The 27,042-nt window shown below is 41.4% G+C and overlaps 1 protein-coding gene across 10 annotated transcripts in view; it reads left to right on the top strand.

The window, feature by feature from the left end:
- LOC110520290 (unconventional myosin-Ib) overlaps nucleotides 1-27,042 on the top strand; it is a 156,624-nt gene that overhangs the window by 70,029 nt on the left and 59,553 nt on the right. For all 10 annotated transcript variants that reach the window (XM_021597482.2, XM_021597483.2, XM_021597486.2 and 7 more), the window contains one exon: nucleotides 14,401-14,495. In XM_021597482.2, coding sequence (XP_021453157.2) covers nucleotides 14,401-14,495 — 95 coding nt within the window. The remainder of the gene's footprint in view (nucleotides 1-14,400; nucleotides 14,496-27,042) is intronic.

Here is a 27,042-nt window from a genome sequence, read left to right as displayed (position 1 = left end):
AGAACACCAAGATTGGCAAATTCGCCACTGGCGCCCTGTGCTCTTCACAAATGAAAGCAGGTTCACACTGAGCACGTGACAGACGTGACAGAGTCTGAAGATGCCGTGGAGAACGTTCTGCTGCCTGCAACATCCTCCAGCTTGACCGGTTTGGCGGTGGGTCAGTCATGGTGTGGGGATGCATTTCTCTGGGGGGGGGGCATAGCCCTCCATGTGCTCGCCAGAGGTAGCCTGACTGCCATTAGGTACCGAGATGAGATCCTCAGACCCCTTGGGAGGCCATATGCTGGTGCGGTTGGCCCTGGGTTCCTCCTAATGCCAGACAATGCTAGACCTCATGTGGCTGGAGTGTGTCAGCAGTTCCTGCAAGAGGAAGGCATTGATGCTATGTACTGGCCCGCCCGTTCCCCAGACCTGAATCCAATTAAGCACATCTGGGACATCATGTCTCGCTCCATCCACCAACGCCACGTTGCACCACAGACTGTCCAGGAGTTGGTGGATGCTTTAGTTAGTCCAGGTCTGGGAGGACATCCCTCAGGAGACCATCCGCCACCTCATCAGGAGCATGCCCAGGCGTTGTATGGAGGTCATACAGGCACGTGGAGGCCACACACACTACTGAGCCTCATTTTGACTTGTTTTAAGGACATTACATCAAAGTTGGATCAGCCTGTGGTGTGGTTTTCCACTTTAATTTTGAGTGTGACTCCGAATCCAGACCTCCATGGGTTGACACATTTGATTTCCATTGATAATTTTTGTGATTTTGTTGTCAGCACATTCAACTATGTAAAGAAAAAAGTATTTAATAAGACTATTTCATTCATTCAGATCTAGGATGTGTTATTTTACTGTTCCCTTTATTTTTTTGAGCAGTGTATATACAGTGCCTGGCTGAGCTGATGAGACCGTGGATTGCTCAGTCAGATGGAACAGAGTAAAGACATTTCAGTGTCATAGATTTAGCCCGTGGTAACTTGTGGAATAGACAGCGGCTGGAATGCGGTCTTAACCAATCAGCATCTAGGACTAGATCCACCCGTTCTATAAACTGATTTATAATCTGGGTGGTTCGCGCCCTGAATGTTGATTGGCTGACAGCCGTGGTATATCAGACCGTATATCATGGGTGTGACAAAACGTGTATTTTTACTGCTCTAATTATGTTGGTAACTAGTTTATAATAGCAATATGGCACCTCAGGCTTTGTGATATATGGCCAATATACCACGGCTAAGGGCTGTGTCCAGGAACTTCGCGTTGCGTCGTGCATTAGAACAGCCCTTAGCTGTGGTATATTGGCCATATACCACACCTCCTCGGGCCTTATTGCTTAAATAAGAAGCCCTGATTAGCCTATAAATGGCAACTTCTATTTGGTGAATGGTGGATCAATTTGCTGTTCTTTCTCTCTTTCATGGTCTTGATATTTGCGCGACGCAGTGGCCACCAGGTGGTCTGATTTAATTCCAATTTCCTCTTTTTATTTTATTTCTCCTGGCCACAGTGCCTGGTGGGGACTGGACAGATTTTCTCCCCTTTTCTTGGCCGTTAAGCCTCGAGTGTTGAGCTGCTTTGACTTTAGGGAGGAGAACTGTAACAAACAAGGTGCTGCCATGTGTTTGTGTTGCCCCATTCCCCACCCATCCCTACAGACACACAAAGGGGAGTTTGACAGACTTTTAGTTTTGGCTTACTTTGTCTCTGTTGACCCCTGGTTTCCATGCACCAGCTTGCAGGCAGGCCCATTCATATTGTGATTGGCCCATTCATAGTCATATGACCTGCTCAACTTCATAATGGGTGAACGCTTGCAGTCACGGTGTGTGAGTGTGTGATGGCTGATCATTTGGCATGTCTCCTGGCATGGGCCCTCCCATCCACCCTGCTCCTCTCTATCCCCTCCCCTACTAGCCTCTTACTAGGGATGGGAATTGCCAGGGACTTCACGATATTGATACACCATCTATATTGTAATTAATAACTCCACTAACTTCACCGTGGTCAAAGGGATATTCAATGTTGTGTACAGAGATGAGGTAGTCATTCAGAAGTCATGTTAAACACTATTATTGCACACAGTGAGTCCATGCAACTTATCTTGTTAAGCACATTTTTACTCCTGAACTTATTTTGCCTTGCCATAACTAAAAGGTTGAATGCTTATTGACTCGTTTCAGCTTTACATTTTTTATTAATTTGTAAAAAAACAAAAAAACAACATAGTTCCACTTTGACATGATGGGGTATTATGTGTGTAGGGCAGTGACACATCTCAATTTAATCCATTTTATATTCCAGCTGTAGCACAAAATGTTTTAAAAAATCAAGGGGTGTGAATACTTTCTGAAGGCATTGTATGTGATGGTGTGGAACCCAGATCTCTAATAACCATCCAGGCCGGATGCAGTGTCGTCAGCTTTTAATTGTTGCCTGGTGTACATTCCTCTGCCTCTCTCCTCTTCACAGCTGTCTGCTGGGCTAGCAGTCAAGTCAATCAGTGCACAAAGCATATCGGGGTCTCCGCAATGGTTCAGATTTTTGTGATCATATAAGCTATGTTGCTTTCCACAATGATCCCTGTTACATACGCATGTTATACTGTATATCTGATCATAAATACAAAAACAATAATCCCCAATCTCCTAAATCATTGTAAGCCTACATTATGTAATAAAATACACAGAATGTAAGCCTACATTATGTAATGTAATATACAGAATGTAAGCCTACATTATGTAATATAATATACAGAATGTAAGCCTACATTATTTTCTGAATGTAAAGTATTTAGAAATGCTTTGGGTCTGAGGCTCTGATTTGTGGTGTGTGAAAGAGCTTGCGTGCATCTGAAGCTCAGACAGTCTGTGGTCTGAGGTGGCATGTGATTACTTAATTAATAACATTACTCACGTTGTTAAAACTAGTGAATATCCACAGTCCCCCTCGGGTGGGTGAGGAATGAGGTCAGGACGTGCCACTAAAATTAGACACTTGGGAAAATGGCTATTTTTGATGCCTACATTCCTGCAAAATTACCTCCAGCAGTGTTCTGGGTTCATATGGCTGTCAATGTAACCATTTTATTAGTGACATTTCAAGGGGACCATTGATCATATAATTAGTATTCTATATCATAGACAGCCTATTGGGACCAGGAATGAATGCAGACTATAAAACATCTGGCATCAACAATATGGCCTGGTAGTTTGAACCATGAATCTCCTCAGGCTCAGTTTGTCATTTTGGAGAGCAGACCTACCTAGGTGGCATCTACAAAGGCATGTCAGCCAGAGTTCGCTTACCTTGCCTTTTTTTTTTAACATGAAACCATTTGCCATATTTTCTTAGAATGGATGGGGGTGTTTAGGGAATTGCGCAAAAAGGAAACTACATGCAACAGTTCCTCCACAATCAGAGCTATTATTAGTGGTGGCTCTGGAAAATTCCTGAGTAATGAATGTAGAAAAGTACACACGGAGAGGAAAATGGAAGCTGGTAGACCTTGCAGGGCTAATTTGGAGTCTGGTGGGCTAGTTTGGGAGAGTTTGGAACACTACTATAACTGAACTGTAGAATAGATGACTGTTTGGGTGCCAAGTGTGATCCATAAAGAACTATGGCCTCACTCAATAGGGTGGCTGCTTCTACACCATGTGGTTGTGTCCCTTCCAAAGTATAGACCACCGCAACACCTGGAAGAGACTAAGTGGACATTTCTGACAAGCAGCCCATTGACTTGAAATAATCTATAACTGACCCTTAACTTAACCAAACCCATAACCCTAAACCTAATTTAAACCAATAAAAAAAATGGAATATCGGTTTGCATTTCAGCCACGCCCCCTTTAGTTTTTCCCCACAACACCCAGTCAGCCATCCTCAAAGCTGTACAGTTATGCAGGCTTTGCCACCCCCCCCCCCCCCCCCCCCCACACACACACACACTCTTGATATTTAACCATCAGAGCAGGACAATGACAATCCCAGCATTGTTAAGGGGAATCCAGTTAGTCTGCTATACTGTCTCACTTTCCCATTGTGTAAACGTCCTGGAATGTATGGCTGGGGTTCATTTTACCTAATTTATTTATTTTGACCACCCTTCACTTGTTTTTGATAGTTACGGTAATATCAGTTATGCTAATGCAAAATGCATCGTTCAAGTTTCATTGCCTCTCAATGGAAGCTTGCAGCTGCGACTGATTTCCACTCAACTTTGTCTGCTCAATAAGATTGCTCTCATTAAACAAAGATAATCAAAATGTCATGCTTGGCGCCTTATCCATTTTCCACACACTTGCCACTGGCTTCAGATCAAAGCATCCAGCATTTCACTCACAGAAGATCTTTGTTTTTCAATCAGTTTAGTCTAGGTGATCCTGCTGGAAATGCATTGTAATCAGTTGGACACTGCTAACAAAGCACAGCAAATTGGCTAAATGTAACCAGGTCAATACAACAGTGCCAATACCACAGCAAAGTGAACAAATGCATCCACATGATGATGATTATCATTTTTTATTTATTTAACCTTTATTTAACTAGGCAAGTCAGTTAAGAACAAATTCTTATTTACAATGACAGCCAAACCCAGACAACACTGGGCCAATTGTGTGCCCTATGGGCAGTCGCGTGCTGCCCTATGGGCAGTCGCGTGCTGCCCTATGGGCAATCGCGGCCGGATGTGATGCAGCCTGGATTCGAACCAGGGACTGCAGTGACGCCTCTTGCACTGAGATGCAGTGCCTTAGACCGCTACGCCACTCGGGAGCCCAAACAAATCTGATTGTTCCGCCGATGCGGCCTAGATCTAGGATGCAACGTGACAGTGATTAGTAGTGCTGAGCGATTAACTGACATTTTGTTTTATATTTTCGTTTTGTAACAACTAATTGACCAACATCGGTTCAATTATTTGAATTGCAATTTCTCTGGAGATAAATCAGATCAAGCCGACCTGTACGATTTTAGTTAGGAGTTGTATTTTCCAACAGGCCAATATTCCACATAGTTTAGTGCAGAAAACTAGGTGATTAACGACAATTACCATAAATCATTGCCTGCCTGCCTACTTGTCCAGTCGGTGTTTCTTTTACTCCTGCTTTGAAAAGAGACAGAAGAATGCATGATTGAGGGATGGAGCGCAGTAGCTTCGGGAGGTATCTGCACATTAAAAAAAGACATGATCGATAGTTGGCATTCAGCAGTCATAAAAGTATGCCTTATATACTTTGAAGAACTACTAAAATAGTGAATTTTGTCAGACAGCATAGGCAGCAGCCCTATAGTCATGAGATGATGACTTGGAATGAAATAATAGTCATCAAATAAAACATGTAATATAGACTACAACTGAAAATCTATTAAAGTAATGTGAATAAATTATGGTTAATAAGTTATAAGCAGTAATGGGCAGTCACTACTATCATGGGACTTTTAATTGTTTCATTCTGTGTAGCTACAGCATTCAACCCGCATAGTGTATTTAATGTTTAGGTAAATTATCAATCTAAAACGGTGATTATAATCTAACCCAAACCGAACCAGCCTCAAGCACTAATCGCTCAGCACTATTGGTTAGTAAGTATACGGCCTGGCCCAACAGTTTGTCAGTCATCTAAATATTTACTGTCTGCCCTATTATCACTATATCAACTCAATATATCTCTATTGACCTCAATTATTTGACTGGTCGATTGTTTGATTGATAGGCTGTTGGTCGAACAAGATTTTTTGGGGGGTCGAGCAGTAGCAAATATAAACATATACAGTGCATTCAGAAAGTATTCAGATCCCTTCCCCTTTTCCACATTTTGTTACGTTACAGCCTTATTCTACAATTAATTAAATAAAACAATCCTAAGCAATCTACACACAATGCATCAGTTACCTGATGTGGAACAGAGTTCCATGTTGTCATGGCTCTATGTAGTACTGTGCTCTTCCCATAGTCTGTTCTGGACTTGAGGACTGTGAAGAGACCTCTGCTGGCATGTCTTGTGGGGTATGCATGGGTGTCTGAGCTGTGTGCAAGAATTTTCAACAGACAGCTTGGTACATTCAGCTTGTCAACACCTCTTACAAAGACAAGTAGTGATGAAGTCAATCCCTCTTCCACTTTGAGCCATGAGAGATTGACATGCATGTCATTAATGTTAGATCTCTGTGTACTTTTAAGGGCCAGCCATGCTGTCCTGTTCTGAGCCAACTGCAATTTTCATAAGTCCCTCTTTGTGGCACGTGACCACACTACTGAGCAGTAGTCTAGCGGCGACAAAACTAGGGCCTGTAGGACCTGCCTTGTTGATAGGCAGAGCAGCGCTTTATTATAGACAGACTTCTCCACATCTTAGCTACTGTTGTATCAATATGTTTTGACCATGACAGTTTACAATCCAGGGTTACTCCAAACAGTTTGGTCACCTCAATTTACTCCATTTCCACATTATTTATTTCGGTTTAGTGAATGATTTGTCCCAAATACAATTGTTTGTTATTTAGGACTAACTTATTCCTTGTTACCCATTCTGAAAATAACTGCAGCTCTTTGTTAACTTCTTATGGCTGCAATCCCATTAATGGGAGCGATTTGACAACAGCCAGTCAAAGTGTAGGGCGCCATTTTCAAAACATCAAAAATCTCATAATTAACATTCCTCAAACATACATATATCTCATACCATTGTAAAGCTATTCTCGTTGTTAATCCCACCACAGTGTCCAATTTCAAATATGCTTTACAGCAAAAGTAACACAAACGATTATGTTAGGTCACCACATAGCCACAGAAAAAGTTTCAAAAAGTAGAAAATAGAGAGAAAATGAATCACTAACCTTCGATGGTCTTCATCAGATGACACTCGTAGGACTTCATGTTACACAATACATGTATGTTTTGTTTGATAACTCATATTTTGATAAATATTAACTTTTACATTGGCGCGTTACATTCACTAGTTCCAAAAACATCCAGTGATTTTGCATAGCCACATCATTCAACAGAAATACTCGTCATAAATGTAGATGATAATACAAGTTATACACATGGAATTATAGATATACCTCTCCTTAATGTAACCGCTGTGTCAGATTTTTTTTTTTTATTACTTTACTGAATAAGCCAGCCATGCAATAATCTGGGACGGCGCTCAGAAATTTGTCACAATAGCCGCCATGTTGACGTCAACATAAACAAGAAATTACATGATAAATACTCCCTTACCTTTGATCTACATCAGAAAGCACGCCAGGAATCCCAGGACCACAATAAATGTTTGTTTTGTTCGAAAATGTACGTTATTTATGTCCAAATACCTTCCTTTGTTAGCGTGTTTGGTATACATATCCAGACGCTCATTCTGGTCAGCTTTATATCGGACAAAAACTTCAAAAAGTTATATTACCGGTCGGAGAAACATTTCAAACTAAGTACAGAATCAATCATTAGGATGTTTTTAACATATAGCTTCAATGAAGTTCCAACCGGAGTACTCCTTCTTGTCTTCGTGAGCAATGGAACGCAAGTGACTACCATGAGGAATAAGCATGATCAGAAAATGGCTGACTGCCAGACACCTGACTGATTCTGCTATCATTCACTCCCACAACACCATAGAAGTCTCATTATAATTTCTATTGATGGTTGACATCTAGTGGAACCCCTAGGCAGTGCAACATCATTAATATCTCAAGGGGATTTCATTGGGGACTCTGGTGAAGACATGCAAAGCTCAGATTTCTGACTTCCTGTTTTGATTTCAACTCAGGATTTTGCCTGCCATATGAGTTCTGTTATACTCAGACATCATTCAAACAGTTTCAGAGTGTTTTCTATCCAATACTAATAATACTATGCATATATTAGCAACTGAGACTGAGGAGCAGGCCGTTTACTTTAGGCACCTTATTCATCCAAGCTACTCAATACTGCCCCCCAGCCATAAGAAGTTAAGTGTTGCAGTAATTTCAGTTGCTGGTAGTAGCTGATGTGTATAGTGTTGAGTCATCTGCATACTTAGACACACTGCCTTTACTCAGTGGCATGTCGTTAGTAAAGATTGAAAAAGTAAGGGGCCTAAACAGCTACCCTGGGGAATTCCTGATTCTACCTGGATTATGTTAGAGAGGCTGCTTTTAATGTCAAAAGCTGCACCGAAGTCTAACAAGACTTCAAGAGGTGCGCCGGAACCTCTTGATCCAGGGCGGTCCTGGTCTGTGTCTGGTCCGGGCTTAACATCTCCAAGGAGACCCCGTTGCCAGGGGTCGTCTTCCACGGCGAGTGACGTATCTCAGTGGCTGGTTGATTAGGTTGAGAACAGCTCTGTTCTCCAGGGAAGGGGGAGACCCCTTCAGGGATGGATCCCTGCTGAGCATGCTGTGGAGAGCCAACACGGCGGCAACAATTCCACCAGACCAGAGTGACGTCCGGCTACTGCGGTGAAAGAAAAAGTAGACGGGCATGGATTCCCCAGTAGCTTGTGTAGGTTTGCTACCTGTTTGCTAAGAGTAGCCACTTCACCCCTGTAGTCCTCTGCAAGCAAGCAGTTGCAACATTGAAAGTCAGCACGCTCCACATTGTCCCGGAACAAAGCAAAGTAAACACAGCTCCTGCAGAGCTGGAAATGTTCAATAGCGACCCCCATTTGAGGCTGTAGAGCCAGCTAGGCTAGCTGGGCTTCCGTGTCTCTCCCCCTATGCGGAATCTGGCAGGATCCCGGGACAGACAGCAACACTCACTGCAACAAAGCCCAACAGAGCCGCAGGATCCAAAATAAAATCTAAGTACAGTGCCTTGCGAAAGTATTCGGCCCCCTTGAACTTTGCGACCTTTTGCCACATTTCAGGCTTCAAACATAAAGATATAAAACTGTATTTTTTGGTGAAGAATCAACAACAAGTGGGACACAATCATGAAGTGGAACGACATTTATTGGATATTTCAAACTTTTTTAACAAATCAAAAACTGAAAAATTGGGCGTGCAAAATTATTCAGCCCCCTTAAGTTAATACTTTGTAGCGCCACCTTTTGCTGCGATTACAGCTGTAATTCGCTTGGGGTATGTCTCTATCAGTTTTGCACATCGAGAGACTGACATTTTTTCCCATTCCTCCTTGCAAAACAGCTCGAGCTCAGTGAGGTTGGATGGAGAGCATTTGTGAACAGCAGTTTTCAGTTCTTTCCACAGATTCTCGATTGGATTCAGGTCTGGACTTTGACTTGGCCATTCTAACACCTGGATATGTTTATTTTTGAACCATTCCATTGTAGATTTTGCTTTATGTTTTGGATCATTGTCTTGTTGGAAGACAAATCTCCATCCCAGTCTCAGGTCTTTTGCAGACTCCATCAGGTTTTCTTCCAGAATGGTCCTGTATTTGGCTCCATCCATCATCCCATCAATTTTAACCATCTTCCCTGTCCCTGCTGAAGAAAAGCAGGCCCAAACCATGATTCTGCCACCACCATGTTTGACAGTGGGGATGGTGTGTTCAGCTGTGTTGCTTTTACGCCAAACATAACGTTTTGCATTGTTGCCAAAAAGTTCAATTTTGGTTTCATCTGACCAGAGCACCTTCTTCCACATGTTTGGTGTGTCTCCCAGGTGGCTTGTGGCAAACTTTAAACAACACTTTTTATGGATATCTTTAAGAAATGGCTTTCTTCTTGCCACTCTTCCATAAAGGCCAGATTTGTGCAATATACGACTGATTGTTGTCCTATGGACAGAGTCTCCCACCTCAGCTATAGATCTCTGCAGTTCATCCAGAGTGATCATGGGCCTCTTGGCTGCATCTCTGATCAGTCTTATCCTTGTATGAGCTGAAAGTTTAGAGGGACGGCCAGGTCTTGGTAGATTTGCAGTGCTCTGATACTCCTTCCATTTCAATATTATCGCTTGCACAGTGCTCCTTGGGATGTTTAAAGCTTGGGAAATCTTTTTGTATCCAAATCCGGCTTTAAACTTCTTCACAACAGTATCTCGGACCTGCCTGGTGTGTTCCTTGTTCTTCATGATGCTCTCTGCGCTTTTAACGGACCTCTGAGACTATCACAGTGCAGGTGCATTTATACGGAGACTTGATTACACACAGGTGGATTGTATTTATCATCATTAGTCATTTAGGTCAACATTGGATCATTCAGAGATCCTCACTGAACTTCTGGAGAGAGTTTGCTGCACTGAAAGTAAAGGGGCTGAATAATTTTGCACGCGCAATTTTTCAGTTTTTGATTTGTTAAAAAAGTTTGAAATATCCAATAAATGTCGTTCCACTTCATGATTGTGTCCCACTTGTTGATGATTCTTCACAAAAAATACAGTTTTATATCTTTATGTTTGAAGCCTGAAATGTGGCAAAAGGTCGCAAAGTTCAAGGGGGCCGAGTACTTTCGCAAGGCACTGTATATGAAAACGAGATTTACAAAAACACTGTCAGCTTCACAAAAATAATAAACTGAGGTCTCTCGTTCAGTTATCTGTCAGTGTTCAACAACAAACAAACTACATTCATGCTCAGATGACGTCAATGCTGATGTTTGGAATCAACCTGTGGTAAATTTGGTAAATGTAATTGATTGGACATGATTTGGAAAGGCACACACCTGTCTATAAGATCCCACAGCTGACAGTGCATGTCAGAGCAAAAACCAAGCCAATAATTCAAAGGAATTGTCCGTAGAGCTCCGAGACAGGATTGTGTCGTGTCACAGATCTGGATAAGTGTACCAAAAAAAGCCAATACCTATTTAATCTGTCTATTTAAAAAAGAAAAAAAAAGTATTTATTTGTAATAATGACAATTACAACAATACTGAATGAACACTTATTTTAACTTAATATAATACATCAATAAAATCAATTTAGTCTCAAGTAAATAATGAAACATGTTCAATTTGGTTTATATAATGTAAAACAAAGTTTTGGAGAAGAAAGTAAAAGTGCAATATGTGCTAACGTTTCAGTTCCTTGCTCAGAACATGAGAACATATGAAAGCTGGTGGTTCCTTTTAACATGAATCTTCAATATTCCCAGGTAAAAGTTTTAAGTTGTAATTATAGGAATTATAGGACTATTTCCCTCTATACCATTTGTATTTCATTAACCTTTGACTATTGGATGTTCTTATAGGCACTTTAGTATTGCCAGTGTAACAGTATAGCTTCCGTCCCTTGAGTTAGCGCGCACTAACTAGCTAGCCATTTCACTTCGGTTACACCAGCCTCATCTCGGGAGTTGATAGGCTTGAAGTCATAAACAGCGCAATGCTTGACGCACAATGAACAGCTGCTGGCAAAACGCACGACAGTGCTGTTTGAATTAATGTTTACGCACCTGCTTCTGCCTACCACCGCTCAGTCAGATACTTGTATGCTCAGTCAGATTATATGCAATGCGGGACACGCTAGATAATATCTAGTAATATCATCAACCACGTGTAGTTAACTAGTGATTATGATTGTTTTTTATAAGATAAGTTTAATGCTAGCTAGCAACTTAACTTGGCTTATTGCATTCGTGTAACAGGCAGTCTCCTTGTGGAGTGCAACGAGAGAGAGGCAGGTCGTTATTGCGTTGGACAAGTTAACTGTAAGGTTGCAAGATTGGATCCCCCAAGCTGACGAGGTGAAAATCTGTCGTTCTGTCCCTGAACAAGGCAGTTAACCCACCGTTCCTAGGCCGTCATTGAAAATCAGAATGTGTTCTTAACTGACTTGCCTAGTTAAATAAAGGTCTAAAAAATAATAATGATAATCATTTTAAAAAATCGGCACCCAAAAATACTGATTTCCGATTGTTATGAAAACTTGAAATCGGCCCTAATTAATAAGCTATTCCGATTAATCGGCCGACCTCTAATCCCTATGGTGACACATGGTGGAGGCAGCATCTTGCTGTGGGGATGTTTTTCAGCGTCAGGGACTGGGAGACTAGTCAGAATTGAGGGAAGGATGAACGGAGCAAAAAGTACAAAGATCCTTGATGAAAACCTGCACCAGAATGCTTGGGATCTCAGACTGGGGGCGACGGTTCACCTTCCAACAGGACAATGACCCTAAGCACACAGCCAAGACAACGCAGTAGTGGCTTCAGGACAAGTCTCTGAATATCCTTGAGTGGCCCAGCCAGAGCCTGGACTTGAATCTAATCGAACATCCCTGGAGAGACCTGAAAATATCTGTGCAGCAACGCTCCCCATCCAACCGGACAGCTTGAGAGGATCTGCAGAGAAGAGCAGGAGAAACTCCCCAAATACAGGTGTGCCAAGCTTTTACTGTCATACCCAAGAAGACGCGAGGCTGTAATCACTGCCAAAAGTGCTTCAACAAAGTACCGAATAAAGGGTCTGAATACTTATGTAAATGTGATATTTACATTTCTAAAAACATGCTTTTGCTTTGTCATTATGGGGTATTATGTGTAGATTGAGGACATAAAAAAAATCCATTATCGAACGATGCTATAACGTCGGTAAAAGTCTAGGTGTCAGAATACTTTCCGACTACTGTGTGTGTGGAGAATTATTTTAAATTTTGGCACACAAGTCTTATTCGCAGCCATCTCCGTGAACTGATTCATTGCGGAGGCCGAGACTAATCCATTGCAGAAGCCACGGGGATGGTACAGTCTTAGACTAAGGGGATTGTGGCTGCACAATGCACATCTCTCTCCAGAATGCGCTCTGATTACAATTTTCATTCATTCACATTCATTGCTTAAGTTAATTGTGTGAATTATTTGTGTTTTGATTGTCAGTGTCTATCAATTCCCCATTACATATACTCTATCACCAGTAGTATCTTTAGCGTTAATTCCGCTAATTTATTTCTCAACTACAATGTTTGTTTTGGTTACGGTAATGTCTCTTAATTCCTTTAATATATTATTATTCAAGTCTTTTACTGTTCTCATTGTCGGAGGGGACATTTTGCCAAGCGCACAACTATGCTACACTTGTGAGAGGAAGTTTTGATCCATTTCATTCCATTTACGAGTTTTGTCAATTTAGTCCTTGTCTTTTGATTTGGAGCGCTCCTGTCAATGTTGAGTAAGGACGTGCACCTGATTACCCATAGAAGTAGGCCTAACAGGCCTTTGTGCAAATTTTAGGCAAATGAATGTGCCCATTTGGGGACCTGAGTATTTCTGATTGTCTTAATGTGCCTTAACTAAAGCTCTGTGGAGCTTCTCAAAGTCATGTTTTCTTCACCTCAAAATGGCAAGCAGTCTTTTTTATGTCTATTGAGAATAACTATAATTACTCGACGTATTTTTAAAATGGTTTCAGCTCTCTCCCTTTCGATTACCACTCGGTGTGAAAGGGAAACGTATTGCTCTGATCCAGTGGAAACATCATTAAAAGCCGACATGATTATTAATTATCCCTTGCGCAAATAGTCTAAAGCTGTGTCTGTCCTGACACTGGCATATATTTTATACAATGTTGCAAGGTGCTTCTGGCCTGAACCAAGTTAGTAGTTGATATAATGTTTAAAGTTTGTGGCAGACAGGCCGTGCATAGCCAGTGTGACTTATAGGATAATTATTTTTATCAGGATATTTTCTACCTGCACACTGTAAGGTTAAAATGTTTTGACTTTATAGGCAATTTTTACATAGTTGCCAATGACAATAGAAGTTACTTTTTAGTTTTTTTCATTTGGTTATAATATTTATTAACCATATGACAATGATTTTGAGCTATGAAGGAGTTATTATAAATTATATTAAACTGTTCCACAAGAATGTGCATATGAAAACCATAACTGGCACGCAGAAATGGTAAAATAAATTGACATTCCACATGAGAAAGTTTGCCGACTTGTCGTATAGCCTATTAACGGCAACTTCAGGAGAGTAATGGCTGAATCTGCGGATGCCAGTAGGACCAGGAGGATGGTTGGGACAGGTTATATTTTTTTCTTATCTTGATCTCTGGCTCCCTCTTAAGCTGTCATTTGTGTCTTATTTCATCAAACCGTGATCTTAAAGCATCAGACAAGCTCAATGCATATATAGTTGATTATTAAAACACATAGATTATGTCTATATAAGGACAAATACATGTTTTAAAATTTCGACCAATCAATTGGTCGAAATAACAGACGACTTTTGACTTTTTTTTTATTCGGGGACAGCCCTGATATCAACCCAGTGAGCTATGGAGAAAGATGAATGTTTTGTCAATAGACTCTGAGTCTATTAGTTTCAATGTAGTTGGCCTGTCACAAGATAGAACAGCTTGAATGATAGATGGTATGGGAATGGATGAGTTGTGTATGTTATGGAAGTTTCCTTGAAATGATAGACCTACATCTGTGACGCAATTGAATATCCAATGTGTTTGGACTATGAATGTATGTCAATGTGGATGTGCTTGTTGTGTGTTCCAGCTATGCCCTGGCAGATGAGGCCTACCGTTCTCTGAGGGACCAGGATAAAGACCAGTGTATCCTCATCACAGGAGAGAGTGGAGCTGGAAAGACTGGTGAGACAAGTCCTCTACCAAACAATTGCAATAGGCCCACCATTTAATTGGGAGTTAACACTTACATTAATGTCATCAAACATGCACTATAATGGGTTAACATTGTGAGTGTAAACAACATTTACAACACTTACAAGCAACACTATTGAGGATTCTTAAATGTACAACACAAGCACAGGAGGTTGGTGGCACCTTAATTGGGGAGAACAGGCTTTTTTTTAATGACTGGAACAGAATCGGTGGAATGGTATCCAATACATGAAACACATGATTTCCAGGTGTTTGATGTAAATCCATTTTGTTTCATTTCGTCCATTATCAGCTGTTCTCCCCTCAGCAGCTTCTTGTGCACGCACACAAGGTAGCCTACAAACAATAGGCCCATTTTATGAGCTCACATTTGCGAGGAATCAACCGTATTAGTAAAACATTGCAGTACATCAATTCTACTGTTGTATTGTAACTCTGTTACAAAATAACCAACACTTCTTTCGAATGTACAACACAGGGGTTAAGTGGTCTTGAGACTTCTAGATAAGGGCTGTGTTCTGTTTGAAGTGTTCTAGAACAATGGTTTCCAAACTTTTCATGGTTCCGTACCCCCTCAAACTGTCAACCTCCATCTGCGTACCCCCTCTAGCACCATGGTCAGCGCACTCTCAAATGTTGTTTTTTGCCATCATTGTAAGCCTGCCACACACACACACACACTATAGAATATATTTTTAAAACATAAGAATTCTAGTTTTTGGGACAGAGCTCTTATAAGACCAGGGCAAAAATAATAATAATCAATCATTTTGATCTTTATTTAACCATCTTACATATAAAACCTTATTTGTTCATTGAAAATTGTGAATAACTCACCACAGGTTAATGAGAACGGTGTGCTTGAAATAATGCTCATAACTCTGCAATGTTGGGTTGTAGTCGAGAGAGTCTGTCTTAAATCATTTTCCACACACAGTCTATGCCTGAATTTAGTGAGGGCCAAGAATCCACTCTCACAAAGGTACGTGGTTGCAAAGGGCATCAGTGTCTTAACAGTGCGATTTGCCAAGGCAGGATACTCTGAGCACAGCTCAATACAGAAATCTGGCAGTGGCTTCTGATTTAAATGGCATTTTCACAGAAATGCTTCAGCTTTGAGGCTCTCTTGTTCATATATTGATTGGTAAGTGTACTGTAGGCAGGGCATGAAAGGGATAACAAATCCAGTTTGTGTCATCCGTTTTGGGAAAGTACCTGCGTAATTGCGCACCCAACTCGCTCCGGTGCTTCGCTGTATCAGATTTGACATTGACTGTAAGCTTGAGTTCATTTGCACACAAGATATCATACAAATGGAAAGACCTGTGTGGCGCCCTTGTTAATGCAGAAAGAGAAGAGCTACAACTTCTCAATCATAGCCTCAATTTTGTCCCGCACATTGAATATAGTTGCGGAGAGTCCCTGTAATCCTAGACCCAGATCATTCGGGTGAGAAAAAACATCACCCAGATAGGCCAGTTGTGTGAGAAATGTGTCATCATGCAGGCGGTCAGATGAGTGAAAATCATGGTCAGTGAAAAACTTTAAGCTCGTCTCGCAATTGAAAAAATTGTCAATAATTTACCCCTTGATAACCAGCGCACTTCTGTATGTTGTAAAAGCATTACATGGTCTCATATCATTGCATAATTAAAAAAAATACTTGAGACTTCTGGGGCCTTGCTTTAACAAAGTTAACCATTTTCACTGTAGTGTCCAAAACGTATTTCAAGCTGTCAGACATTCCCTTGGCAGCAAGGTGGATGCTGCAGTGTACCCATGTGGGAGCAACAGCTTGCACGTGCGTTACCACTCTACTATGTCTCTCTGTCATGGATTTGGCGCCGTCAGTACAGATACCAACACATCCTGACCACCAAAGTCCATTTGATGTCACAAAGGAAAAATATCCCCCCCCATAAATGTAACGGACATGTACCAGGAGCTGTGCTAGGAGATGTTGACTCATCCAGCTGTAATGCATAGAATTCAAAACATCTCCTGCCATGTCACTGATGCATTGTGAAACTGTTGTTGATGGAGACATAGTATAGTTTTGGGGGCCTTTTCACCCAGCATTGTCCCAGCCATATCCGCAGAAGCAGGAAGAATTAAGTCCTCCACAATAGTTTGGGGCTTGCCTGTCCTAGCCACTCGGTAGCTCACCATATAAGATGCTTCAAGCCCCTTCTTATTAATGGTATGTGTTGCTTTTATCCATGTCTTACTACTCGAAAGTCTTTAATTCTTGCTCAAATTTTTCAAATTGCCATGTTTTGTTTTTAAATGTCTGCACAAGAGTGAAGGTTTCATTGAGTTGTGAGATAGTACTTTTGCATATAACACACTGTGGCTGAGGAAAGGCACTGCTCTCAATATAGGTGAACCCCAAATCAATGTAGTTCTTATAATATTTTCGCCACTTCGATAGCCCGACGTAGTAGCTCTTCGGCTGCTTCAGATTCACAACTGTCAGTGTCCATGCTAGCTGGGCTAACAACAAATGTAGAATTACTGATGCTAGCATTGAGTGTGCTCGTGGAAGCAGAACAACTTGTATTGTCGACAGGTGTAGGTGTAGTACTGCTGTTAGTAGCAGTACTATCAGTAGATCTGGTATGTGTCTCTGGACGTGGGCCTTACTAAATGGACAGTTTGAAAATGTGTCCCCCAGTTTTGGAATGCCTGTTCTATTACATTCTGTAGAACTAAGACTTGTAGGGAAACTCAATGATGGGGGCATGCAGGCAGCAGTAGCCACAAGGACAGGAGGATATCAAATACAATTTTAAAGAGCAGTAGGATTTTGTCAGAGTTAGATAAACCTACCGCCTACCAGACCTGAAACTGGGATTTGTTTTAGGAAAGCCTAAGTCAGGTTTGTACGGCAGATGCAAGTTAAATGTGACCGACCGTCTCGATTCGGTCTTATGCAGCAACATTTGAAATTGTTTTTTTTTAAACATTTGATAAAAGTAGACACTCGGAGTTAGAAAATGGTATCATACACTGCAGTTGAAGAACAATGGGAAAGTAACTCTGCTTTGAAAGTTGATAAACTTGTAACCCCACTTTTGAGAAAATGGCACGTGAATGCTGCAGATGGATTTTCTTCAACACTTCCAACCCCCCATATTTTTATGCAAATATATATATATACACACATACACACACACACACACACATATAAATACATACACATATACAGTTGAAATCGGAAGTTTACATACACTTAGTTTGGAGTCATTAAAACTCGTTTTTCAACCACTCCAAATTTCTTGTTAACAAACTATAGATTTGGCATGTCGGTTAGGACATCTACTTTGTGCATGACACAAGTAATTTTCCAAACAGTTGTTTACAGACAGATTATTTCACTTTTAATTTACTGTATCATAATTCCAGTGGGTCAGAAGTTTACATACACTAAATTGACTGTGCCTTAAAACAGCTTGGAAAATTCCAAAAAAACAGTGTCATGGATTTAGAAGCCTCTCATAGGCTAATTGGCATCATTTGAGTCAATTGGAGGTGTACCTGTCGATGTATTTCAAGGCCTACCTTCAAACTCAGTGCCTCTTTGCTTGACATCATGGGCAAATCAAAAGAAATCAGCCAAGACCTCAGGAAAAAAATGGTAGACCTCCACAAGTCTGGTTCATCCTTGGGAGCAATTTCCAAACGCCTGAATGTTCCACATTCATCTGTACAAACAATAGTACGTAAGTATAAACACCATGGGACCACGCAGCCATCATACCGCTCAGAAAGGAGACGTGTTCTGTCTCCTAGAGATGAACGTACTTTGGTGCGAAAAGTGCAAATCAATCCCAGAACAACAGCAAAGGACCTTGTGAAGATGCTGGAGGAAACAGGTACAGAAGTATCTATATCCACAGTAAAACGGGTCTTACATCGACAACCCAAAAGGCCGCTCAGCAAGGAAGAAGCCACTGCTCCAAAACCTCCATAAAAAAGCCAGACTACAGTTTGTAACTGCACATGGGGACCAATACTTACTTTTTTGGAGAAATGTCCTCTAGTCTGATGACACAAAAATAGAATTGTTTGTCCATAATGACCATCGTTATGTTTGGAGGGAAAAAGAACACCATCCCAACCGTGAAGCACGGGGGTGGCAGCATCATGTTGTAGGGGTGCTTTGCTGCAGGAGGGACTATTGCACTTCACAAACTAGATGGTATCATGAGGAAAGGAAAATTATGTGGATATATTGAAGCAACATCTCAAGACATCAGTCAGGAAGTTAAAGCTTGGTCGCAAATGGTTCTTCCAAATGGACAATGACGCAAAGCATACTTCCAAAGTTGTGGCAAATTGGCTTAAGTACAACAAAGTCAACGTATTGGAGTGGCCATCACAAAGCCCTGACCTCAATCCTATAGAAAATATGTGGGCAGAACTGAAAAAGCGTGTGTAAGTAAGAATGCCTACAAACCTGACTAAGTTACACCAGCTCTGTCAGGAGGAATGGGCCAAAATTCACCCAACTTATTGTGGGAAGCTTGTGGAAGGCAAGCTACCAAATACTAATTGAGTGTATGTCAACTTCTGACCCACTGGGAATGTGATGAAAGAAATAAAAGCTGAAAGAAATCATTCTCTCTACTAACTTTCTGACCTTTCACATTCTTAAAATAAAGTGGTGATCCTAACTGACCTAAGACAGGGTATTTTTACTAGGATTAAATGTCAGGAATTGTGAAAAACTGAGTTTAAATGTATTTGGCTCAGATGTATGTGAACTTCCGACTTCAACTGTAAATACATATACATGTGTAATTTATTTTAAATATATATATTTCCTTTATTACCCTACCACCCCTCCCCCAATTGGAGCAAACTAGTGAACACCGCTTAGGCCTGTATTTCCATGGACTGTCCATTTTACAATAGTTATATTTTGTTTTTTTACTCCGCTAAAATTAGGCTATAACTAAGAATGCAAATTGATTTCTGAATCAAATAGTATTACTACACAGATCGTACACGTAATGCTAGCTAATGAGCCAGCAAGCTAATATTTGCTAGCTAACAGTACGCTTTATCTTGCAATGAAAACAACTTTCTGACAACATTCTTTTAACTTATAATATCTGAAAATGGAGCTAGACTCTAATACATGGATGAATGCTTCATGGCAGACTGGAACCATTGTTTTGTTTGTAGCTACATCTTGTTTGGCCAGCGTTGTTTGGCTGGTTAACTTGTTATGGCTGCAATCCCACTAACGGGAAAAGTATCATCAACAACTGCTGAATATTACTAAAAATATTTATATTCATGAAATCACAAGTGCAATATAGGAAAACACAGTTTAGCCTTTTGTTAATCCACCTGTTGTCAGATTTTGAAATGATGCTTTACAGTGAAAGAAATACAAGCATTTGTGTAAGTTTATCGATCACATGACAAAACATTAAGTACACTTCGCATCAGGTAGCTTGGTCTCGAATCAGAAAAGCAATCAAATTAATCGTTTACCTTTGATCTTCGGATGTTTTCACTCACGAGACTCCCAGTTACACAACAAAAGTTCCTTTTATTATTTTTATATCCAAAATAACACGCCAAACAAACGGAGGTATGTTCAGAAATCCACAGGAACGAGCGGTCACGACAACGCAGACAAATTCCAAATAGTTTCCATAATGTCCACAGAAACATGTCAAACGTATTTTTTTATAATCACTCCTCAGGTTGTTTAAAAAAATATATAATCGATAATATATCAACCGCAAATGTCTTTCACACTAGGAGAGGGAAAAGCAATACCTATCCAAACTCTGTTGCGTGAGCAAAACTCAAGTGACCTCTTGACGCGATGTTATCGTTCTGGCTCATTTTTCAAAATAAAAGCCTGAAACTATGTCTGAAGACTGTTGACACCTTGAGGAAGCGATAGGAAAAGGAATCTGGTTCATATCCCTTTAAATCCAGCAAAGGGAGGCTATGGAACATGGAGTTTTCCAAATAGAAGCCACTTCCTGTTTTGATTTTCCTCAGGGTTTCGCCTTCTGTTAAACTCAGACAATATTTTGACAGTTTTGGAAACTTTAGAGTTTTCTATCAATACTAATAATAATATGCATATATTAGCAACTGACTGAGGAGCTGGCCGTTTACAATGGGCACCTTTTTCATCCAAGCTACTCAATGCAGCCATAAAAAGTTAAACACAGACCGTGGCGTGTGTAGAAAGGAGCAAATAGATTTTTCCAACTGATCTGTCGAGAGCGCCTGCTAAATTCAGGGTATCAATGTTGTTGAAAAGTATCAACTTTTGTAGTTCTCGATGGCTAACGTTATACATTTCAAAAGCGGCGCGGTAGAAAGTACTATCAACACATACTGAGCAGCTCATGTTTAAACAGAAGCGTGCGAAATGAAAGATAAATGCAAACTCATCACCTGGCATGTCCAGCCCATCAATTATCTCAGCCAATCATGGCTTGTGGGAAGTTTCCTGACTTTTTTCATGGATATGCCAACTAGGCTCGTAATTTAACAATTTTATTTGTATTTACGGAATACAAGTTTGTTATTAATGCACATGAAAGTTCACATGTTCCAGAAGATATTTCTGCCCCCAAAAATGTTTATGTTCAAATGCCTCTCCTGTGAAGTAGTGACGTGTGACATGTACCTAGTTTCCTGAAACGAGTCACAAATGTACTTGCAGGCATGGCAAAACAATAGTGTAAAGACAAAGCGACTGACTAATGAAAACAAACTCTGACGATAAAATATAAGTTAGACAAAACAATATAAACGGTGGCAACTCTTTAAATATACCTCTTATGTTTTGCCATGTTGTGCTGTCAACTTGTATTAACCTATGTTATAATCTTGGAACGTGTTCTATAGCCTAAGATTAACTGTAAAAAATCTCCATGCTCCCTAATATGTGATGATGATATCACCATCACACCCTGTCCCTTCCTCTGACATCAGTTAAATTGAAAGCTTCTATTTATTTTCTTCGTTGGTTTTGTGTTACAGCGCTTTCCAAAGCTATTAGAAGCCAACTTCACATAACATTGTGGTGTACTGTTCCTCTTTTCTAAGTTTCATTCTTCTCTAACCAAACTGTTTCTAATTGCTGGTGTATTAACACAAGACTTGGAGGGACTTTCATTCAATAGTACAGTGCTCTGGGTGATGTGGCTTTGAGAATCTGACATGATAAAACCAAGTAGCATACCAATTATCTTTTCGCTGTTAGAAGCCCCATTTGTGCTATCCGTTTGTTTGAATTAATAGAATAATAGAATTCTCAGAGGTTCTAACCATTCTATTATTCAAATTATTTTGCTGGCATGGCACTTCTTATCTGGAGTCCTGGAGGCTGGAGTCAAACTACAGTACACGTGCCTGCCAGGTGAAGTGGGCTACTGGGTGAATTACGAACATGTTGTCAATCCAGTTGACTCTCCATTTGGTTCCCATTAAACTCTCTACAAGTGGCCTTCATCCCACTAAAGAAAAGACAGAACTACTTTTAAATGTTATGTTTATACCAGCAGATATCCCACAGCCCTGAAACCGTTCTGTGGTTAACTGGTGCTTTGATTACAAGGCCTTGGATTATCTGTCACTGCAAGGCCAATGTTGACATCCTAATTACTTTGATACAGAGCATTAATGTTAGTCAAGTGGTGTCACATTGTTCAACATCATTAATTGGTCACCTTAGCAATGATGCAGTGCTGGCAGAGATCAGAGTTCACTAGTGTTTTTATTTAACTCCCTTTCTCCCTCAAATGCAAAACAAACAATTTTTGTCTAATGAAGTCAAGTGCAGCCATGTAACTTTCTACAATCAGTGTACAGGACATTACAACCACACCATTTGTTTTGGGGTCTTTCTTCCTCCTTTTGTCAGGGGGGGGGGTGTTCTACAGTAAATACTGGAATTTGTGTGTGCCAACCACTCATGGGTTTAAAGTCCCAATCCAGGAAATGAATCAGCAAAGCCAGGGCAATGAGATGAGTTAGTATTTGGGGTAATCTCTCATAATTTTTGTAGGGTTACAGGGGGTAGATGAGGCTGATGAAAATTGCTCTGGGTTTGGGGTGACTGGGGTCACAGTGTTACCCTAATGCTATTCAGTCCAATTCATTACGGAGTCATCACGTAGTCTTTTACTTAAGGCATTTTTCAGAGGAGGACTAAATTATTTATCGTACTGCCTTGAGTGCAGTGCCTGACAGGAGTGTTTCAGTGCATTTGTTTCTGAGCATACTGAGCGTCATCAATTTAATACTTCTGCAAATCTGAACTTGCATACCTGACCTCAAACACACATTTCTGCAGATGTTAATGGTTGAAGAGTCCCACTAGCAAGTAGTTCCTTTTCAAACCAGCTGAATCTTTTGTCATTTGGAAAACATGTAAACATTATGTTTGTATGAAAGATTTGATGTGTGAGAGAGTCAAAAGTAGTCACTAACTGTATGTGTCAGACAATACCTTTATGATCTAGGGAGTGCCTAAACGTTATGATGGTTGTAAGTGTTCTTATTTGTAACTAATCTCGTTTCGATCTTACTTTGTTCCTTTTGAGATTGAAAAACACGATTATAGCAGACTGTTGGCTTACTCACTGTAAGGTTTGTTAACGATACTATCCTCTGTCAAGGGGTATTCAACTCTTAATAACCTACAAGGTCCAGAGCCTGCTGGCTTTCTGTTCTACCTGACAATTAATTGCACCCACCTGGTGTCCCAGGTCTAAATGGGTCCCTGCTTAGAGGGGAACAATGAATAAAGCAGTGGAACTGGCTTCCAGGTCCAGAGTTGAGTTGGAGGGCTCTATTTTGTTTAATTATTGTACTCCATTTCTAGGATCCTTCAACTCTTGTGCTGATTTCCTGCTTTCCCCTTATCCGCTCTTTCCTAACTATCTACACTGCTCAAAAAAGTAAAATAACACATCCTAGATCTGAATGAATGAAATATTCTTATTAGATACTTTTTTCTTTACATAGTTAAATGTGCTGACAACAAAATCACACAAAAATTATCAATGGAAAGCAAATTTATCAACCCATGGAGGTCTGGATTTGGAGTCACACTCAAAATTAAAGTGGAAAACCACACTACAGGCTGATCCAACTTTGATGTAATGTCCTTAAAACAAGTCAAAATGAGGCTCAGTAGTGTGTGTGGCCTCCACGTGCCTGTATGACCACCCTACAACGCCTGGGCATGCTCCTGATGAGGTGGCGGATGGTCTCCTGAGGGATCTCCTCCCAGACCTGGACTAAAGCATCCGCCAACTCCTGGACAGTCCTGGACAGTCATGATGTCCCAGATGTGCTCAATTGGATTCAGGTCTGGGGAACGGGCGGGCCAGTCCATAGCATCAATGCCTTCCTCTTGCAGGAACTGCTGACACACTCCAGCCACATGAGGTCTAGCATTGTCTTGCATTAGGAGGAACCCAGGGCCAACCGCACCAGCATATGGTCTCACAAGGAGTCTGAGGATCTCATCTCGGTACCTAATGGCAGTCAGGCTACCTCTGGCGAGCACATGGAGGGCTGTGCGGCCCCCCAAAGAAATGCCACCCCGGTCATGCTGGAGGATGTTGCAGGCAGCAGAACGTTCTCCACGGCGTCTCCAGACTCTGTCACGTCTGTCACGTGCTCAGTGTGAACCTGCTTTCATCTGTGAAGAGCACAGGGCCCCAGTGGCGAATTTGCCAATCTGTGTGTTCTCTGGCAAATGTCAAACGTCCTGCACGGTGTTGGGCTGTAAGCACAACCCCCACCTGTGGACGTCGGGCCCTCATACCACCCTACTGGAGTCTGTTTCTGACCGTTTGAGCAGACACATGCACATTTGTGGCCTGCTGGACGTCATTTTACAGGGCTCTGGCAGTGCTCCTCCTGCTCCTCCTTGCACAAAGGCGGAAGTAGCGGTCCTGCTGCTGGGTTCCACCTGTCTATTCCATTTGCACAACAGCATGTGAAATGTATTGTCAATCAGTGTTGCTACCTAAGTGGACAGTTTGATTTCACAGAAGTGTGATTAATTTGGAGTTACATTGTGTTTTAAGTGTTCCCTTTATTTTTTTGAGCCGTGTATATCGAAGGGTTGTCAAATCTTAAGATTTCCTCTCTGCTTTTGTCTCTGGCTTTTTGCTTTCTGGGTCACAGTCAGCTGCAGACCGTCAGTGATCTCATCGGCTAGGGATGTTCTGGAGTCTGGACTGAACATTACACGAATACTACAAACCATGTAACGTTTAGCATAATGCTTTCTGTCCTGAGAAGAGGCTGATTCAGGAGTATTTCATATTCATATCAATGCACATAAACTCATAAAGTTGCACAGATTCTAACCCCATCTTTTAAAATGCTGGTTCTGGGTACATGTTCTCATACAGTACCAGCCGAAAGTTTGGACACCAACTCATTCAAGGGTTTTTCTTTATTGTTTTACTATTTTCTACATTGTAGAATAATAGTGAAGACATCAAAACTATGAAATAACACAAATGGAATCATGTGAACCCTGCAAAAAAAGAAACGTCCCTTTTTTCAGGACCCTGTCTTTCAAAGATAATAGGTAAAAATCCAAATAACTTCACAGATCTTCATTGTAAAGGGTTTAAACACTGTTTCCCATGCTTGTTCAATGACCCATAAACAATTATTGAACATACACCTGTGGAACGGTCCTTAAGACACTAACAGCTTAAACGGTAGGCAATTAAGGTCACAGTTAGGCCTCTTTAGTGTCCTAAGTTTTCATATCTACTGACTCTGAAAAACACCAAAAGAAAGATGCCCAGGGTCCCTGCTCATCTGTGTGAATGTGCCTTAGGCATGCTGCAAGGAGGCATGAGGACTGCAGATGTGGCCAGGGCAATAAATTGCAATGTCCGTCCTGTGAGACATTACGGACATTGCAAGACAGCGCTACAGGGAGACAGGATGGACAGCTGATCATCCTCGCAGTGGCAGGCCATGTGTAACAACACCTGCACAGAATTGGTACATCTGAACATCACACCAGCGGGACAGGTACAGGATGGCAACAACTGCCCGAGTTACACCAGGAACACAATCCTTCCATCAGTGCTCAGTCCGCAATAGGCTGAGAGAGGCTGGACCGAGAGCTTGTAGCCCTGTTGTAAAGGCAGGTCCTCACCAGACATCACTGGCAGCAACGTCGCCTATGGGCACAAACCCATCATCGATGGACCAGACAGGACTGGCAAAAAGTGCTTTTCACTGATGAGTCGCGGTTTTGTCTCACTAGGGGTGATGGTCGGATTTGCGTTTATCGTCGAAGCAATGAGCCTCACATTGCAGGCCATCTCAACGCTGTGCGTTACAGGGAAGACATCCTCCCTCATGTGTTACCCTTCCTGCAGGCTCATCCTGACATGACCCTCCAGCATGACAATGCCACCAGCCATACTGCTCGTTCTGTGCATGATTTCCTGCAAGACAGGAATGTCAGTGTCCTGCTATGGCCAGCGAAGAGCCCGGATCTCAATCCCATTGAGCACGTCTGAGACCTGTTGGGTGAGGGCTAGGGCCCCCAGAAATGTCCGGGAACTTGCAAGTGCCTTGGTGGAAGAGTGGGGTAACATCTCACAGCAAGAACTGGCAAATCTGGTAGGGTCCATGAGGGGAAGATGCACTGCAGTGCTTAATGCAGCTGATGGCCACACCAGATGCTGACTGTTACTTTTGATTTTGACCTCCCCTTATTATTCAATTTCTGTTCGTCACATGTCTGTGGAACTTGTTCAGTTTGTGTCAGTTGTTGAATCTTATGTTCATACAAATGTTTACACATGTTAAGTTTGCAGAAAATAAACGCTGTTGACAGTGAGAGGATGTTTCCTTTTTTGCTGAGTTTAGTAACCAAAAAAGTTTTATAGAAATAAATGTATTTCAGATTCTTCAAAATAGCCACCGTTTGCCTTGATGACAGCTTTGCCCACTCTTGGCATTCTCTCAACTTGCTTCATGAGGAATGCTTTTCCAACAGTCTTGAAGAGAAAACACATCACGACAAGATAGACAACACACCACTATGTAGAGACCTAAGACGACAACCCTGCATGGCAACAACGCATGACAACAACATGGTAGCAACACATGACACCAGCACATGGTAGCAGCACAAAACACACAAAAGGCAAGAAGGTAGAAACAACAATACATCACGCAAAGTAGCCACAACTGTCAGTTAGCGTGTCCGTGATTGAGTCTTTGAATGAAGAGATTGAACTCTCCAGTTTGAGTGTTTGTTGCAGCTCGTTCCAGTCGCTAGCTGCAGCGAACTGAAAAGAGGAGCGACCCAGGGATGTGTGTGCTTTGGTGACCTTCAACAGAATGTGACTGGCAGAACAGGTGTTGTATGTGGAGGATATGAGGGCTGCAGTAGATATCTCAGATTGTGGGGAGTGAGGCCTAAGAGGGTTTTATTTTTTATTTATTTATTTTTTTATTTCACCTTTATTTAACCAGG

This window comes from Oncorhynchus mykiss, chromosome 3, assembly GCF_013265735.2.
Source record: "Oncorhynchus mykiss isolate Arlee chromosome 3, USDA_OmykA_1.1, whole genome shotgun sequence".
In the NCBI taxonomy this organism is placed as follows: domain Eukaryota; kingdom Metazoa; phylum Chordata; class Actinopteri; order Salmoniformes; family Salmonidae; genus Oncorhynchus; species Oncorhynchus mykiss.
The sequence above is the reverse complement of the archived record's forward strand: the minus strand, read 5'-3'. Positions and strand labels throughout refer to the sequence as shown.